The sequence below is a fragment of the Branchiostoma belcheri genome, unplaced genomic scaffold (genome assembly GCF_001625305.1).
Source record: "Branchiostoma belcheri isolate BF01 breed outbred unplaced genomic scaffold, Haploidv18h27 scaffold41, whole genome shotgun sequence".
Taxonomy (NCBI): Eukaryota; Metazoa; Chordata; class Leptocardii; order Amphioxiformes; family Branchiostomatidae; genus Branchiostoma; species Branchiostoma belcheri.
This window is the reverse complement of record NW_017804032.1, coordinates 386,332-402,967: the sequence shown is the minus strand read 5'-3', so window position 1 is coordinate 402,967 and position 16,636 is coordinate 386,332. Positions and strand designations below refer to the sequence as shown.

Sequence of the window (16,636 nt, the reverse complement as noted above, 5' to 3'; positions counted from 1 at the left end):
AAAGCTTCTTATCTTAAAAGCTGAAGCAGCACGTCACAAGTGTGAGCCGCGAGGCTTTGTAGTACAGACCAGCCTTGCTCCCCTTATCATTTTTTAAGGCGCACGGTGTATTAGTGGCGAGGACAGAGTGATTTCCCACAGGTATGGGTAGGATTGGGGAGATTAGTCATTACTTTCGGTCTCCATCTTCACCAAGTATGACAGGGAAGGAAAGGAGGAGACGAGTAGACGTCAAGACGACGGAACTGGAGCTAATATCTAATTTTTTTGTCTTCTAAAAATAAGACTAGAAGCTGGAAAGATTAATCGCACTCTTTCAGTCGGTACGTCAACTTCATAACTATGGCAAGTCTTCGAATACTGATTTTCAGTAATTCATATGCTAGATTTTTTTCATATTCCATCATGTAATCACAAGACTTTGTGAGGACACACTCAATTTTTTTCAACTTATATTGATGCCACCACCAACACAGAGGACAACACAATACTCATTTTCACCTGGGCGAAGTGAGGAAAGTCGTGTAAAGTGCCTCTCTTAATGGCAGAAGATCGGTGGTATGTCAGGACACGAACCCGGGACCTCTAGTTCCGAGTCGAGTACTCTTACTAACATTACGCCACACGACCCAACAATTTATGTTAATAGATTTTTTTGTTGATGACATCGGCTGCGTTTACTCAAAAAACACTGGCTAGTGGTCTGTATATCTGGCAAGTTGAGACCACGAATCTGTACAAGTGCTGGTATCTTGTGTACTAAAAATTAGATATCAGATATCATATTGGATGTGTACTAAAGCAATCAAACGACCACCCGTTACACCCCCCTCCCACAAAAAGCTAAATTATATGCACGTAATTTCATTTCATTTTAGTGTCATCCAAATTATGCCACTAAAATGCGCCGTCGCCTAATAGCGCCTAATCATTTTAGTGTCAACATAGTACAGTACTAACAACAATACCTACAAAGAAGCAAACATCAAAATGCCTACCTTCTTCGTACTGCATCCGACGACACTGCTGGAAGGACGATTTGATTACAGAACTGCGAAAGCAATCGTGCTTTACACAGAACTTTCTACCTCACGCAGGAGCATGTTCCGCAAACATAGCGAGGATACGCATATATCGAATCAGGATCCTCTATATGCGAGTCACAAAAAAGCTAATGCATGCGAAACGCACGTCTATGCCAAAATGCGCATCACATATTTGCACACAGGAACATCTAGTGACATTCCAGTATCCAATCTATACTAATATTCTCCGTCTACACTACGTCTTAATCATGGGCGACATTACTCAAATTACGCGAGCTAATAGAATTTGCCAACTTCCTCGCTGTGCACATGATTCGTCCCTGTTATCAAATAACATAATTCCATCGTATGGCGAAAGTAGGTTGGACCCCGAATGCGGATTAACATCAGATCTGCAAAATATCGAATATCTCACGCCCTTTATTACCTATAACAAAAGCGCAGGTGGGGGATAAGCCCTTTATGAATAATTTGTGTGATGTGAACTCTTCTTTTCTAGTAACCCGAGGAAAACCGAAAGCCTAAAAGTCGAAGGTGCGTCGTTGTACATCCCTTCAATTTCCTCTCTGATATCACGTTTCTTTTAAATAGAGAATATATATGGTACGGCTCGCTGCAAGTAGTCTGATTAGGCCACAGCAAGTAAATTTTATGGATGGCATCCTCTGCAGACTCAAAATCTAATGCGATAGGGCGAAAAAAAAAACAAGGCGAGCCAAATAAACAAGATTCCTACATTTTCAAATTATGACATCATAAACCTTGTCGAACAAGAAATGTTACCTATGTTGTGCTAAGTTTACTGCTAACTGTTACAACATCCATTTCTCACTGAAACAACTTTGAAAAATAAAATTTTCAATTATTGTACAAATGGTTTTTGATTCAGTGGGAACATTACATATACACAGCCACCATTACATTTTAAGGAATGAAACACATCACTGCATCAAAGTAAAACATTAAATCAGAGCCTTGTCTTGTCTCCTCTCTTCATTATCTGCCATCCAAGTTCCGGCATGGCATCAGACATCTTTGCCCATTTTCGGCATGTTGACCACTTTCAAAGAACAACAAATTTCTTGTTTTTTTTCCCCAAAATCAGGCGAAAAATCAATGCGCGCGCTGATGTCATCCATAAAAATTACTTGCTGTGTCCTTAGTTTTGAGTTACCAAACACAGTGGTTTAGACGCCATCTTGTCTATGAACGCTGGAAAACGACCAACGGGTCAAGTTGGGTCAGGAATTTGATACAAGCAGTTAAGCAGTTCTTAATTACAATCGTTTGTTGTGGTCCACTGGCATTATCAGTCTTAGTCATGAACATTTCGCCTTAACATTAATTTCAAATTGATAAGAAAAAAGGTAAAAAGAATAGATTTAATGAATTTATTACGTACAATACGATATATTTATAGTATATTTTGCATTATGATAGAACACATTTTCTCTTATGACACAAAAATACTTGAAAAAGTGCATTGTTTATATGTAACGCAATTCAATGAAAATCAATATGATACAAATGCGATAGTAGTAGACTAATTAGATCATATCTACAACATGACGAACATGCATATGTCTCCTGGACGTATTAGAAGTCTTAATTGTGAGACTATTTACAATAGCATGATTCCATAAATTGATTATGCTTACAAATTGTCATAGTTTTGTAAGAGACGTGTCAAAATATTCTGATTCAACAATAAAAATCCTAAAACAATTTCATTCGAATATATAATTTTCAAAACATGTACTGCACTACATATATGTAACATCAACTAACATAACGCCAAGTTGAAAGTTCAAGTTTATAGGATTCGGTTACGAAATTGTTTATACAAGTTTCTACTATCTCTTTTTACAGGTGGAAACACCATTTTATAAGATTCTGATATGTACAAATATCAAAATTAACATTTGTATTTGTTTTTATTGTCTAACGTGTGATACATAGGAAAAATGATTTAGCTGCATATTAAAGACTGGAATGTCTATGAAGTATCAGTGTCAATACTGCCCTTCGAACCCGAACTTGCAGAACTTGTCCAAGATGGCGGATACGCAATGTCTGACTGTTCCCTGGTGTCCTCCAGCTTTGGAGTGGAGCTCAGTTGTGTATCGTCACTATCAATGATGACTGTCAGACTACACCAAAAAGTTTAGTTAAGGCAGGAAGAACAACTTAATTACGAAATAGCTGAATAACACTGCAAAATGCTAATATTGGGATCATTGTAATCCAGGTGGCATTCTACGTTTTTACTACAAATTTCCTGTCTTGACGGAGTTGCTAAGTGCCTGGAAATGGACCATTAAGCCCGTCGCCTAATAGAGCATAACCACTACGAAAACAGTGGGGGGGGGGTTGTCCTTGAATAAACTCCACCATGTACAACATTCCAAGCGCGGTTAAGCAAATCCTACTGAAATTCTGTCATTAAAATCTTTAGCGGAATGTCGACGTCATCGGCTGAATAAATCACTATATATTTTTGACGAGACACGATAAGAATAAAAATAGTTTAGGTAAACGATTTTCCTAATCTATACGTTGTTGCAACGCTCGGCTGTCGTACAGAAGTCTACACAAATTTTCTTTACGTTCTGCCATATTGCATAAAAGACCTCCAAACTTGACCAAGTTGGGAGTTGAACTTTGACCTAGACCACAATGCATCACTTGAGTCTTTCTTACCTCTCAAGAAGAGATTTGCTGACTTCTGCTTCCAGTTCTATTTCCTTCTGGCTCCTCGCTAACTCGTGCATCCTGTTGGATGTTTTTAGGTAAAAACATCACTGAACGTGTCTCAAGAGTTTTAATTAGTTACAGTAAATATCTAAATAACAATAATGTCATATAATGCTAATAAAATATAACTAGGATAACTAAGTCGACTTGATGTCAGTTTCAAAACATATCAGGTATATGCAGGACTTTTTGATACGTATTAAAACACATGTAATAGATTTGAAAGTTTTAGAAGCCTCACCGTTGTTGTAGAGCTTTCTTATCTTCCAATTGTCTCCTCGTCTGTTTTTCCTTTTCCTCTTCAGTAACAGAGCGTGTTGATGTGTTACTTCTGTCTGATGACTTTCTTAGACTGGCACAGTCATCGGCTTGCTGAGCACGTGAAAACATTTTAAAACGCAAAACGTTTTATTGTACGAAAAATTAGTTATCATGGAAGTATCGTTCAAAATGTCTGGGCACAAAGTAGGATTTGAGAAAAGATACAAAAGAGTAAATGACACAGAAGTAAATGAAAGCAAAAATCTAAAACAGGTATCCATAGACAACTGCTGCAATTAAACGTTTCCTCCAAGGTTGAGTAGTATTTTTAACAAACTAGCCTGGGGGTAAGGTAAAAAAACACATGCAATGGAAATCAGCTTTTACCTATTTGAGATCCAGTGGTAGTAGTAACTCTATTACCAGGATTTTCAAAACAAATCCCCCAAAGATATCTGTCTCCTGATAGACTATTATATACTAGTATGTGGAAAACTTCATTGGGCAATTCCTCAGTTCGCAATAGAAAGAAACTTACTTACTTAAATGGCTTTTGGGATTACCCTTACTTAATCAATCCCGGAAAGAAATCAAAACACGGTTCTATAACAAAATAGGTAAAAAATTACATGTAAATCATTCCAAGGCCATTCTTGAAAATCTTACCTGAGGGACCCGTCTTATATTCTGGCAGGTCAAGATACATGAACACAAAAGAAGAAAATGCATTTTCTTCATTCCAAGGCACTCAAGTTAATAAGCCTTTAGTTTCTTTGTTAACACTTGGAAAAGTTTACTTTAAAATGGATTATGTCACACGGTCTTTTAGGGGCTGTAGGAGCAGTGGTCAGTCTACAGTTCCCTCTCCTTCAACTGCCTTTTACCTTCCCAAACAGGTACCTATTTTACACATAAGCAGAGTGAGGAACTTCATGGCAACTGCCTTTTCCAAGCACACAATGTTTATTGAGGAATATCGGAAAAAGAACCCATGACTACCATATAGATAATAGTCTGACCACTAAGCCATTGCCGCCTCTTTGGCCTATACCATTAGCGTTTGCCTGACCAACGTCTACAGCTGGTGGAAGATATACATGTATGTAATATAAACACCTTATTAAGCTCTTTCAGACAGGAGGCTGTTTGACTGATCCAGACATCAATAAGTCGAAGTGTCTCTTTGATCTCGGTCTGGTACTCCACACACCTCCTGCGGGCGAGAAATTAACAACATCATGTCAGGACTTCAAGAGCACAACAGTAGTATCCTCTCTATATATAGCTATAGTCTCCACCAGACTCCTTTGCAGGCTGAATAAATTGTAGAAATGCAGGCAAATTAGACCCTCTATGGCCGGCTAACTCCCCTGGTCAGTTACATTTCTTTTCATGCCGATTTCTACTATTTATTCAGCCTGCAAAGGATACTTACTATAGATAGATACTTAAAAAAAAGTAGAATTTAGCCGACTAGGGACCAGGGAAGTTTTACCACCGTAGAGTCCATGAAATGAAATACGTACGAACGGTGGACCCACTACCCTGGCCCTACCCTATTTCTGCCGAAATCTAACATTCTAACCCCATATAGAAAGGCCCGGTGGACGCTATCACAACAGCGCGTCAACAGCGTTCTGGCTAGTGTAATAAAAGTGTACGCTGTGTTTTGGGCCCCTTAGCATGACACACTGGCTCACACCTACACTTGTCAATACGCGTGTTGAGTTTTTAAACGTGCAGTAATGTTGATCAAGTTCACACATGAGGCTTATGCCACTGAAGGAAATATAATTCAACCCGAAACAGCAATGCCCAAACGCTGATAAAACCTCTGAAGGCTAACACTTGATTTAATACAACTAGGTCACAAAATGGACAGTGTGTTGTTGCTTACTTCATGATGGTGGATGTTTTCGTCCATACTTGCTGGAATATTGACGAACACTCCTTCAGATAAACGGAGCGTGCTTTCTCACCCTCCACACGAATTCTTTCCCTGTCAACGCGTGCATAAAAAAACTTTCATAAACATATGAATTCGATTTCTTAATCTTTTGCCTGAACATGGGACAAAATGACTAACATAGGATCACCCATAAGGCCTTTTATCGAATTTGGCCCTCGTCTCAGCAATAGTAACTTGCCTGCTAAAAATCGTGAACATCCATCAACAGCATCTCGAGTCTAACTAGATATTTTCTCACCTTGTCACATGTGTCTTTTGTAAGTGATGTATGATTTCATTGTAATAAAGAAATTTCTAAAAAATATCGAGTCTAACAGACGAACCAAGTAAGATCAAAAGGTCCCCTACAGCGACGTACGAACCCACCATGAAGGCAGTTTTTAAACTTGACCTTCCTCTTTATTATCCTCACAAACCTACTAAATTTTATCACGATCCATCCACAGAATCTCGAGTTATCCTGTTCACACAAAAAACTTACAGGATGGAAACTTCTGTGTATATATAAAGACATATTTTCCCACCTTGCCAGACTATGGATTTTTTCATCATGATAGGCCAGTCCTGAAAATAGGTAATTTGATATGTAGTTAGTAAGTACAATGTAAGTAGGACAAGTCATCACAATACGGAATTCATATTAGATACTTTCGTGACATGTGGGGAATTAACCAGTCTCAGGGTGGTGCATGGACAACTTACTGGCTTCTTTTCTTTGCCGTTGGAATTCCTGGTGGATCTTGGAGATTTCCTCTTCAATGTGATGTATCCTAGACGAGCTGGAACGTTTTCAAACGATTAACAGAAATGAATGCCACTCCACTCAAAGTTAGGTAGAAAGGTATCTATTGGGAAGACTGGTATTACATAGTTAGGTTTGGTGTTACAAGTTAGATAGAAAGGTAACACTGATGTTACATATGTCAATTCGCAACACTGGTTTTAAATCAATGTATTTCAGTTTGCAAAGTTACACTTGTACATTCATAAACCAAATCCCTGGCCCTAGGTAACAGGTGTGTTTAGATAGACGTAGATAGCAATTAGATAGCAATTAATTAGAAAAGATAGCAATTGTACAGAACACAGTCCAGTTTTATTAAATACACTAGTGCTCTGCTGCGGATGCACTGTTACCATGAGAGATTACCTAATATGAATCTGGAGAAAACATTATCCAGTAGCTATCAGAAAACTGCGCGTAGTAGAAAAAAAAGCCTGCTGGGTCTGCGATGCGCAACTATTTATCGCCTGTTGATTACTAGTACACCTCTCAATACGGCGGAAATTGGATCCTTTTAGAAATACTCGTGACGACAGTAAAGAACACTTTCAGGGCTGAAGATGTGTCACTAGGTATTGCTGATGTCTACCTGCACCTAACCTGCACCGGTCCATATACTGGGTTTACATACAAATGTATGCGTGTGTGGATTTTTATTAGCTGAATTGACTTCATATAGGTCTGTGGAGTTTAAAAGAAATAATGGCAATGGTTTCTGAAGAGTTTTAGTGTGATCTACACAATTACGAGTGGTGCAGGTAAACTGTGCCTGGTGCAGGTCATTTTTAGTGTTACTTGCAGAAGTGCAGGCATACAGAAAACAACTATTTCGAGGCCTGACTTCCTATACAACTCACGTGGTGTCCATGTCTGCCAGTGTGTCGGTGCTGGGGAGAGGGAGTCTGAAAGCTTCGTCACCTTCCAGTCGGCCTTCAAGCAGCATCATGATGTCAGTCATGTCCGCAAACTCTTTTTCCAGCTGAAAATCATACTTTATACATTTAGCATGAAAATCCATCTACATGTAAGTTGGTAAATCACTTGACACAATTAGAAAGCCCCCCCCCCTCCCAAATGCCTAAAAAGTCCACAAAACAGGAGACTATGTATTTGTGCAAAACAAAAATAATTTATAAAACATAAATAGTACATAGTGAAACCAAACATCAATCTTTAAAAAAGACAATCCATCCGAGTTATCGTGCTGACACACACAAAAACACATACATGGACGGTTCCAAAAACATTACATTTTTGTTGAAGGTAAGAAAACCGATTCTCTACCTCAGCGAGCTGAGTACTGGTGTTATCGCCTGACGACGCGCCAAGATGACCCGATGGGGATTTCTCAGACATCTCGTTGCCGTTTCCACGACCGTCTGGGGGACTGCTGCTGCACACCTCTTGCCTAATATGGTATGTTTTGTAATAAGGCCATGTTGAGTTGATTGTATGGATGACATCCGCGCGTGCATGAATTTTCGTCCCTTTCCCCAAAAAAGTTTTCGACCATACTGTAAATCGTACAAAACAGTTGCAAAATAAGCAAATATATACCGTAAGTTGCAAGATTGGAAACCGATACCAATATGTCGTAGAATGCCAAAATCAAACGAAAAAGGCGAAGATGTAAAGAAATAAATTTGAAGAATAGATTATTCGCCATACCATACTCTGTGTCATTTGTTCAACTTTCATGACAACGTAGATTTCATAATGAAGGAAACATTTTTTCGCCAAACGTTTTTTTATTCGCCCGCTCGCATCAGTTTTGGGGTTCCCAAAGGATGTGATCCATATAATCAAATCAACATGACCTAATGTACAGAATTCATGCCAAGGGCCAATCATAGAAACTGAAGACAACTAAGCAATATACTAGGTTCTGAACGTGTATAGAAACTGTGTTTTTTCCGGAATATCTATTATATAGAAATATAATAAAGCCATTGTTAAAGAAAAACTATCTTACAGCTGATGGACCGTCTGGGAAGCGGTGTCTAAGGCAGACTTTGTGATGTGCAGTCCGGTCACGTGATTCATGAGGCTTTCAAAGTCTGCACGTAGCAAGTGCCTGGAAGTAGAACAGTTAACGTTAGTGTTAATAGAATGGCAGGGCTCAAAATACCACCTGCAGGTAAAATTGGAGCTGTGCAGGTATTTCTGATGTCTACTTTCACCTAACCTGTACTGGTTCATGTACAGGGTTTGTGTTGGCACTACCTACGCGAGATGTTCTGATGTTGTACTTTTTAACGGGCCTTGCAGGAACCTTGCAGCTTGAGACCTTGTCCTGACGCGCCCTCAGTACCTTCCTCCCACGAACTACAAGTGGGTGTACCCACAGGAGCTGTGTGGGTGAACTGACGTCTTCCTAGCCTTCCAACTTGACCTTAAGGTCAATTTGCGGTAACCAAATCTTCAACCAAACGTAAATAACGGCCATTGAAATGCACATCAAGATGACATCAACAGCTGTCCGCTTCGTTGAAAATGACCATATGTGGAAAGTGGAAAACGTGCTATAGCAAGGTCAGGCAATGAATGCTGGAAATCGAATCCGTGACCCTTTCGATCCCGTATCACGTCCATAAAAAAGGGATCGCCCAACGTGGGGCTCGAACCCACGACCCTGGGATTAAGAGTCCCATGCTCTACCGACTGAGCTAGCCGGGCTGACAATTCAATCAACACATCAGTAACTTTCCGAGAGGAATTTCAGCACCTAGACCGTCACGAACTTTAACGGTTATGAAATAAAGACTAAGCTTTCTTTGAAACACTGGAATAAATTAAGGCTTTACCCCAAATTTTCGAAACTCCAGTGCTGGAAAGAAAGCTTAGCCTTTATTACATTATGACTTGTACCAACACAGATGAACTTTCATGCTAACTTTAACGGTTGTCATAAAGGATAGACAATTACTAGTATCATACTCACACGACGCACTCGACCGCCGCCCAGCGCAGTGTTGCAATATCCCTCAATTGACAAGATGCTCTTCTGACTTTGTGAACGACGAACATGATTTCCTTTGGAAAAAAAGTTATTAGTTTTACATTGCACTATTGCACATACATGGCGATTTTGTCGGAAAGTACACAATACGATGAGTAGGTACTGACGGTAGCAAAGCTCCTTGATGTTACCCAATGTCAAAATGCAGTGCGGTTTAACAAGCATAAGTTATTACATACACACATACCCCGATACCTTATTGCCTAAAAATCCCAACCAGTTCGACAGACTACTAAAAGCCGAAAATAAAAGAATTTGCTCAGAGTCAGAGCAAGTCTGAGAGACTAGTTCTAGGCTAGGCACTGAACTAAACTAAGTCAGAAACATCATGATCGAGACAAGCTTGACTTACTGAGCTTATAGTAAGGACTAACAAAGGCTGCATACTGTTGTAGGGAACATTGCCTACGACAGTATTGACGTCGAATATGCTAAATACTATAATTATCATATATGATAAAAAGATGGATGCCTCTATAGCATATGGCTTGTTCGTACCTTTGCAGTTTCCGCATCTTCTTGAAGAGATGGTTTGTAGGGAAACTCCGGAATGTTGCCTATGAGATAAAAGAAAGACCAGACAGTAAACATTGCATAAGATTGTTAACATGCACATGTGATCTATGCTTTGCGCTAAGCTATAGTTCAGTGGGGCAAAAAGTACAATAAAGGCCTTCATTCATTATATGTAATAACGTAAGCAAGGTTTTTTGGTCCCTGGTTCCTAAACTTACCGACACTTGGAACAACACAGCTCCTGGAGTCATCGTCCATGGATGTCACCAGAATCAGAGGCTCCCTGTCGTCTGTTTGTGTCCACGAGGACAGAGTTTGCAGCGGGTCCGGACAGAAGGGTCTCCCCTTCAAGAAGTATTGCTGCTCTGAGGCCCTGACGTCCGTCTTAGACGCTACTTCTTCTTGAAACTCTGCTAACCTAAGAAGCCAATCACACGATCAAGTAAATAGTTACTCAAGCAACTGGAAAGATTTTGAAAACGGTCTGACGTTTCAAGTAGCATCCATTTTCGTCTGTGTCGACCGGAATAAAGGCTCTCGACATTGACATAGAGCATTGAGAGGACCTTGCCAATGACCGGCCCAGCCGGAGAATCACACTGTCCAGACAGCTGAAATCAGGAGACGATAGACTGATGCACTGTGCAGAAGAGAAGTGGACCCGGAGAAAAGAACACTATAACAGACCTGATGATGAGTCAGCTCACAAATGTGCCCTATGCGGCAGAGACTGCCATGCTCGTATAGGACTGTTCAGCCATAGTCGAAGCTGTAGGGCTGTTAACAATTAGGACTTTACCCTGGTCAATACTGACCGACGGAGGTCAAATAGAACTTGTCTTTTAAGCAAATATCTAAAAGAATTGCTTACAGACTCCGATCGTGATCCCTGTCGGTAGAATAGGCGATTCGCAATCTTTACCCTGACGTGTGTACTCACGTGCTCTCTCCGTGCATGTAGAGTTTCTCCACCCGCCCTGTCCGGAACATGAAGACGTCCACCACCCTGCTGGTCTGGATCTCCTCCACGGCCGAGAAGTAGCCGTCGTACGTCCACTCTCTGGACTGGTCACTCTCGAGAAGTCTGACCAGTATAGGCGTGAGAAGTGCCTTCAATGACCTGCGTGTAGATAGTGAGTATGAGCTTAAGATTAATCTCATCTATTCCTTTGTCTAATTATTCGACTTTTGGGGTACCACAGACAACCAGTTTTCTCCGCTTTTCTCGGTTTTCTGTCCCTCTTAGAGTAACACTTAGTGTCATACTGGTCCATTCTCTGATGTTATCCCCCATATTTCCTGCTCCCTGTACTGATTTTCAACTGACCTCCAAATCGACCTTCCTGTCAATCTGCGGTTACGTCATTCCTTCTCTCTCTCTCTGTCTTACTATTCTAGTGTATTCAAATAACTACCGAAAATAAAACCTACGTACTAGAAGAGAAGTATGTGGGGTCATCCCAATGCCTACTCACCCTGACAGTTCACATGTGTTTGGAAGCTCCTTGCTCCAAATGATGTGTCCGTTCTTCTCAATCTGGACTCCGGAAATGACTCCCTTCCCTTTCCTTGTAGCAATCTTAAACCTGGAGTACATAAGTCATCGCTGTTACGTTTGGCGAGCAAAAAAAGAACATTTCCTTCAGGTTTGATCACTTATATGCTCCTATAACATGTTTTTTGACTATGGTCTGAAGTTAATAGAATATTTTGTATTATCAACCACAGTGTAGCCATATTCGGCTTACATGTAGATGCGATCAGAGGAACGAACTGGAGCTAGAATAGAATGGATTCGCGGCTACTCCCAACCCAGCGCCGACCTGGGCCGGGGTGGTCGGCAGCAGTCGTGGAAAGGTCCTGAGTGTGTGACAGTGTCTTAATGTTCGCTTGCGGGCCCTGTCCTTAGTGCTGAAATAAGGATAGCCGGCCTTACATAGTCTCCAAGCAGATTTTTCGGTGGGGGAAAATCAGTATCAAATTTGCTAGGCAGTATCCATTTCCCAACCTTTCGGTTGGCAAATTTGATACTTAGCTAACTGTCTTTCCCCCCACCGAAAGATCTGCTTGGAGATTAGGCCTTACATAGTCTCCCGGTCCCTCCGTGGTCCTCCGTACGGTTGGAAAGGCAGACTGCCCGTGGCCACCTGGTAGATAGTGACGCCGATGCTCCACAGGTCGGCTGTAGCTCGGAATGACTGGCCCTTGTTCTTCTGTAGGAGTGCGCGTGCATATATCTCAGGATGCTGGAGAAGATTAAGAGTACATCATAAAGTTCAGAAACTTAAGTAACCGTACACAGAGGAAAAATAGCTTACCATCAAGCTTTTGGCCAGCTAGAGCTCTGACCCTTCTCAAGTTGAAAAGACCCAAGTCACTTGGTAGTGTGCCGTGAAGCTCTGGCCGAAAGATTAACGGGGTATCAAGCTTATTCATGAATTGATCGGCTAAGCTTGGAACAAAAGAACTTTGTAACACGGAAACAACAGATGTACGAGACGTTCATGTAACTACTAACTACTCATATCTTTGTTAAAGAATGATTGGCAGACATTTTAACTAACATTTCCATTACAAATTACGCAACGGAAAGATACGGACCCGAATTATTGAAACACAAACCAGAAATTCCTCTGTTCCACAGATGGTCCTGAACATCTCGTCGTCCTGTAGCGACCTTGCTGCGCCGAAGTCGGTAAGTTTAAAAACCGTTCTGCCCGCCTCGTCCACTGTCTTCAGGATGTTACCGGGCTTCAGATCGCGGTGGACGAAACCGTTCGCACGGAGGTACTTCATTGCATCGGCTAGTGGGTAAAATAGTAGAGGAAATTTCCCTTTGAAAAATAAGGTAAAAGTTCCACAGCCTATGTACGAACGTGGTGGTTGGTTGGTGTTCGGGAGTAGGTTGGAGTGTGGTTGGCAGTCAAATTTGACTCAAATTTAACTCAAATTCTATTCGTATCGAAAGGTAGGCCTAGCTATAGCCTAAGCCTGGTCAGACTTCTTCCGAACTCGAGCCAACCTTGGTCGGCTGGTGTTCCGGGGAAGGTTCCCAATGTGTGACAGGGTAATTACGTCCCTGGATGCCAAACTAGTATCGGACCGCTAGCCGTTACCCTTCGGCAGCCAAGAGCCCTTCGTCCGCCGGTCTAAATTACCGTTACGGGGAAGACTAGTCCGAGGGAAATTTGACTGGCCCTTACAATGAGTCTGGTGTCAGCTCTCTTAGCTAGGGCCGGCCAAACTCCCCCCGGTCTCAACTCCCCCGTAGCTAGCTAAACTAGATTGGCGGGCGAAGGGCTCTTGTCTGCCGAAGGAAATCGGCTAACGGCCCGATACTAATCTGGCATCCAGGGTAGGGTTCTACGCCCATACTTACAAATGTCGAAGAGGAATGTAAGAAAGTCTGGTTCCGGTAGACCTCGCGAGTTTTCCGGCTGAGACAGAAGTGTGTAGAGACTCCCGCCGCCACAGTACTCCGTCACAATCACCCGCACTCGGGAAGAACTCTACATGGGACAACACATCGACGATTTAACACCTCAGTGAAGTATTCAAAGTTGCTATGAAGTCTTCATGCAATTAGTCCATGTTGATTTGATTATATGAGTCTATTATTCCCCTTACCATACTTTATGTGTTTAGCCATTTGTTCAACCTTCATGACAACGTAGATTTCATGATGAAGGCAACTTTTTTGCCAAACTTTTTTATTCGCACACTTGCATCAGTTTTGGACTTCCTAGAGGATGCCATCCGTATAATCAAATCAACTTGGCCATAAAAGCTTACAGTGGTACAAATCCAGTCTATATGGACGACAAATGAGAAGAAAAAAAAGTCACGTCACAAGAGAACTCCAAGATGAGATCTGACTTTACCGGGTTGATGAAGAAACAAAGTGCATCTAGAAATTAAATCTTCTCATAGTAGCAAACTCTTTTTGTTGTAACGTTATGTATTGTGTATAAAGAGGTGTGTCGAAAGAGAGAAAAAAGAGAAAAAAAATCATATTTTACCTCTTCCTCTATTGCAAGGAGCTGCACGATGTTTCTGTGTTTTAGCTTTTTGAGAACTTCGAATTCCCTCTGTTGTATTTCCCGTGGTCTGCTGTAACTCAGACTGTTGAAGCATTTGACTGCACATGGTCGACCTGAGGCCTGGTAATCAGGAAAAAATGTCATAATGAAAAATTGATCATGAATCATATTGAATCATAGGGAATGCATTTTCTTAAAGGCATTATTTCAGGGCGGTAAAACTGTTTTTTTTTAATTCTTTCTTTAGTTATTCTTGTAATGTGGTAAGTTGAATCAACCAATATGTAAGCCAATTTTGTGTAAGGCTGTAAGAACAAAATGTTGTGCACCTTACAACGTTACTGTCACAGCGCCACCTAACAATAACAAAGTGTACTGCTAAAAATATCAATGGAGGGCATGTAACAAACATTCAATAGGAACGGGAACGTCTGATGTATAGAAATCGAGGTACACGAATGAAATAATGGTAACACAAACTGTTATTGTTGGCATGTAAAAGGGCAAATAACTGCGAAGCAAAAAGACAACAATAAGAACTATTCGCATGCTCGGTTTGGTGTTACTGGCGAAATAGTTAAAATGCAGAACTGTCCACTGCATCGCTTGAAGTCCAAAGTTGTAAAAGACTACAGGCTTAATTAAGATTAGTTCAGGCATAGATTGACAACAGCCGGGAAACAGAGCGTCTAAAGGGACTACAGTCCCTCGACATGCCTGATATGATAACAACACAATACGTGCAGGTGAGGTACCGTGCTGGTCAAGCGTTACGCAAACGGAGTCTAGTTGTTGTTAGTAGTTTACTTTGCCAATGGTTATTGAATAACGCCAGCAGTCCACCAGCCAGGCTGACCGCCAGAATTCGTGTGCGCAAGTTGAAGGGGGCTGGTGCAACACAGCAGCGGCGCTATTTACACTGCGCTGTGATTGGTTAAATCCTGCATGACGTCATTACCCCTTTAAATATGAATGCCAGCCAGGCTAATCACCATTGCGATCATTGGAAGCCTCCGCTACGCCAGCTTGGAGCGACGTGCTAGTGCCGGGCGTGCCCTCCCAGCCCTCCCACGTTTTGCAGCACTGGTCTTCGGTTTGGGTGTCGGTGTCTTCCTGGCGAGTCCAGCAGTTTGGAGGCTTCCACGACGACTCCTTCGGTTTGGAGGCGTGCAGAACGGTTTTTGCTGTCGTTTTGTGTCCATGAGTTTTTGTTTGTTTTCCCGAGTTGGTAACATTTCGTTTTTGGAGGGAATGCGTTGCACGTGGTATTGCATTCGTTACTAACTGGTGGTTTTGGGTAGTGAGCTTGGCAGATGAATGTTGTTTGTTCTTTGCTGCACTCTTGAACTTTTAAGTGGGTAGAAAAAGAGATATGTGGTGTCTCTTTGACGTGTACGTGTTTCTGTTTTAAGATAACGTCGCAGATTCGTAGACTTCCCGCACCAGCTGTGTAGAATCCAGGACAATGGCGACAGCTGTAACTGCAGCAGGACCAGCGGACGCACCTCGGAAACACCTCCTACCCGGTACAGGCGGACTGGTTTGGGTCGCTGACGTTAGAGAAGCAGAGGCCTGTTCCTGAAAGAGAAGGTTTGGGTAGTGTGAAGTACAGGACGTGGTTTGCTTTTCCTTTCCGACAGTTTTTGTGTGGATTGTCTGTAAGAATGTTGGCGGCAGTCTCGCACCTGGGTCATTTGCATTTGAATGCGTGGGTGTCTGTTTGAGCCAGAATTGATTATTAGTAGTTTGTTCTTTTCAGGGTTTCATTTCTGAGTTTTCGAGGGTGGTTTTAGCCATTTTGTAAAATTAGCAGGGGAGGTTTCCCGAGCGGCGTTCCTTCGGCTTCGTGCCCATTAAGATCGTGTTGCGGGTTGCCCTCGCGGTGGAGGCGCGCTCGGGCGGGTAGTGTGGTAGTAGTGTGAAAGGTTTTCACGGGGTTAAGAAATTGCAGGTTGATAAGCAATGTCGTTTGCCCTCGCAGTTATAGCAGCACAACAACCTCGTTTCCCAAGCGGTCAAGATGTGGGAAGGCAGCAGCAGATCCCACAACCTACCACATTTTGCAGCCGTGATCTTCGGCCCGGGCTACGGTGGCATCCCTAACGAGTCCAACAGTCTGGAGGTTTCTTAGCCACTCCATTGTGTTGCGGAACGGTTTTGGTGTCGTTTCCGTTGTTTGATTTTCCGTTTTCCAGAGTTTTGGTAAATCGTTTGTCTATTTTGACGGGAGCGTGTTGCATGTGGTAC

General features: G+C 41.9%; 1 protein-coding gene and 1 non-coding gene across 4 annotated transcripts in view; both read right to left on the bottom strand.

The window, feature by feature from the left end:
* Positions 1-2,457: 2,457 nt before the first annotated feature.
* Positions 2,458-16,636, bottom strand: part of LOC109477818 (serine/threonine-protein kinase TBK1-like) — a 25,550-nt gene continuing 11,371 nt past the window's right edge. For all 3 annotated transcript variants that reach the window (XM_019779231.1, XM_019779232.1, XM_019779233.1), the window contains exons 3-21: positions 14,369-14,509; positions 13,729-13,858; positions 12,972-13,153; positions 12,435-12,595; positions 11,825-11,935; positions 11,290-11,469; positions 10,568-10,767; positions 10,332-10,390; positions 9,756-9,847; positions 8,787-8,888; positions 8,099-8,222; positions 7,672-7,793; positions 6,733-6,809; positions 6,555-6,594; positions 5,959-6,060; positions 5,178-5,274; positions 4,042-4,172; positions 3,747-3,818; positions 2,458-3,196 (exon numbers count right to left, since the gene is read on the bottom strand). In XM_019779231.1, coding sequence (XP_019634790.1) covers positions 3,043-3,196; positions 3,747-3,818; positions 4,042-4,172; positions 5,178-5,274; positions 5,959-6,060; positions 6,555-6,594; positions 6,733-6,809; positions 7,672-7,793; positions 8,099-8,222; positions 8,787-8,888; positions 9,756-9,847; positions 10,332-10,390; positions 10,568-10,767; positions 11,290-11,469; positions 11,825-11,935; positions 12,435-12,595; positions 12,972-13,153; positions 13,729-13,858; positions 14,369-14,509 — 2,277 coding nt within the window. In that variant the 3' untranslated portion in view covers positions 2,458-3,042. The remainder of the gene's footprint in view (positions 3,197-3,746; positions 3,819-4,041; positions 4,173-5,177; positions 5,275-5,958; positions 6,061-6,554; positions 6,595-6,732; positions 6,810-7,671; positions 7,794-8,098; positions 8,223-8,786; positions 8,889-9,755; positions 9,848-10,331; positions 10,391-10,567; positions 10,768-11,289; positions 11,470-11,824; positions 11,936-12,434; positions 12,596-12,971; positions 13,154-13,728; positions 13,859-14,368; positions 14,510-16,636) is intronic.
* On the bottom strand, positions 9,418-9,490 carry Trnak-cuu. The gene has a single exon. It is a non-coding gene; the product is annotated as a tRNA-Lys (tRNA).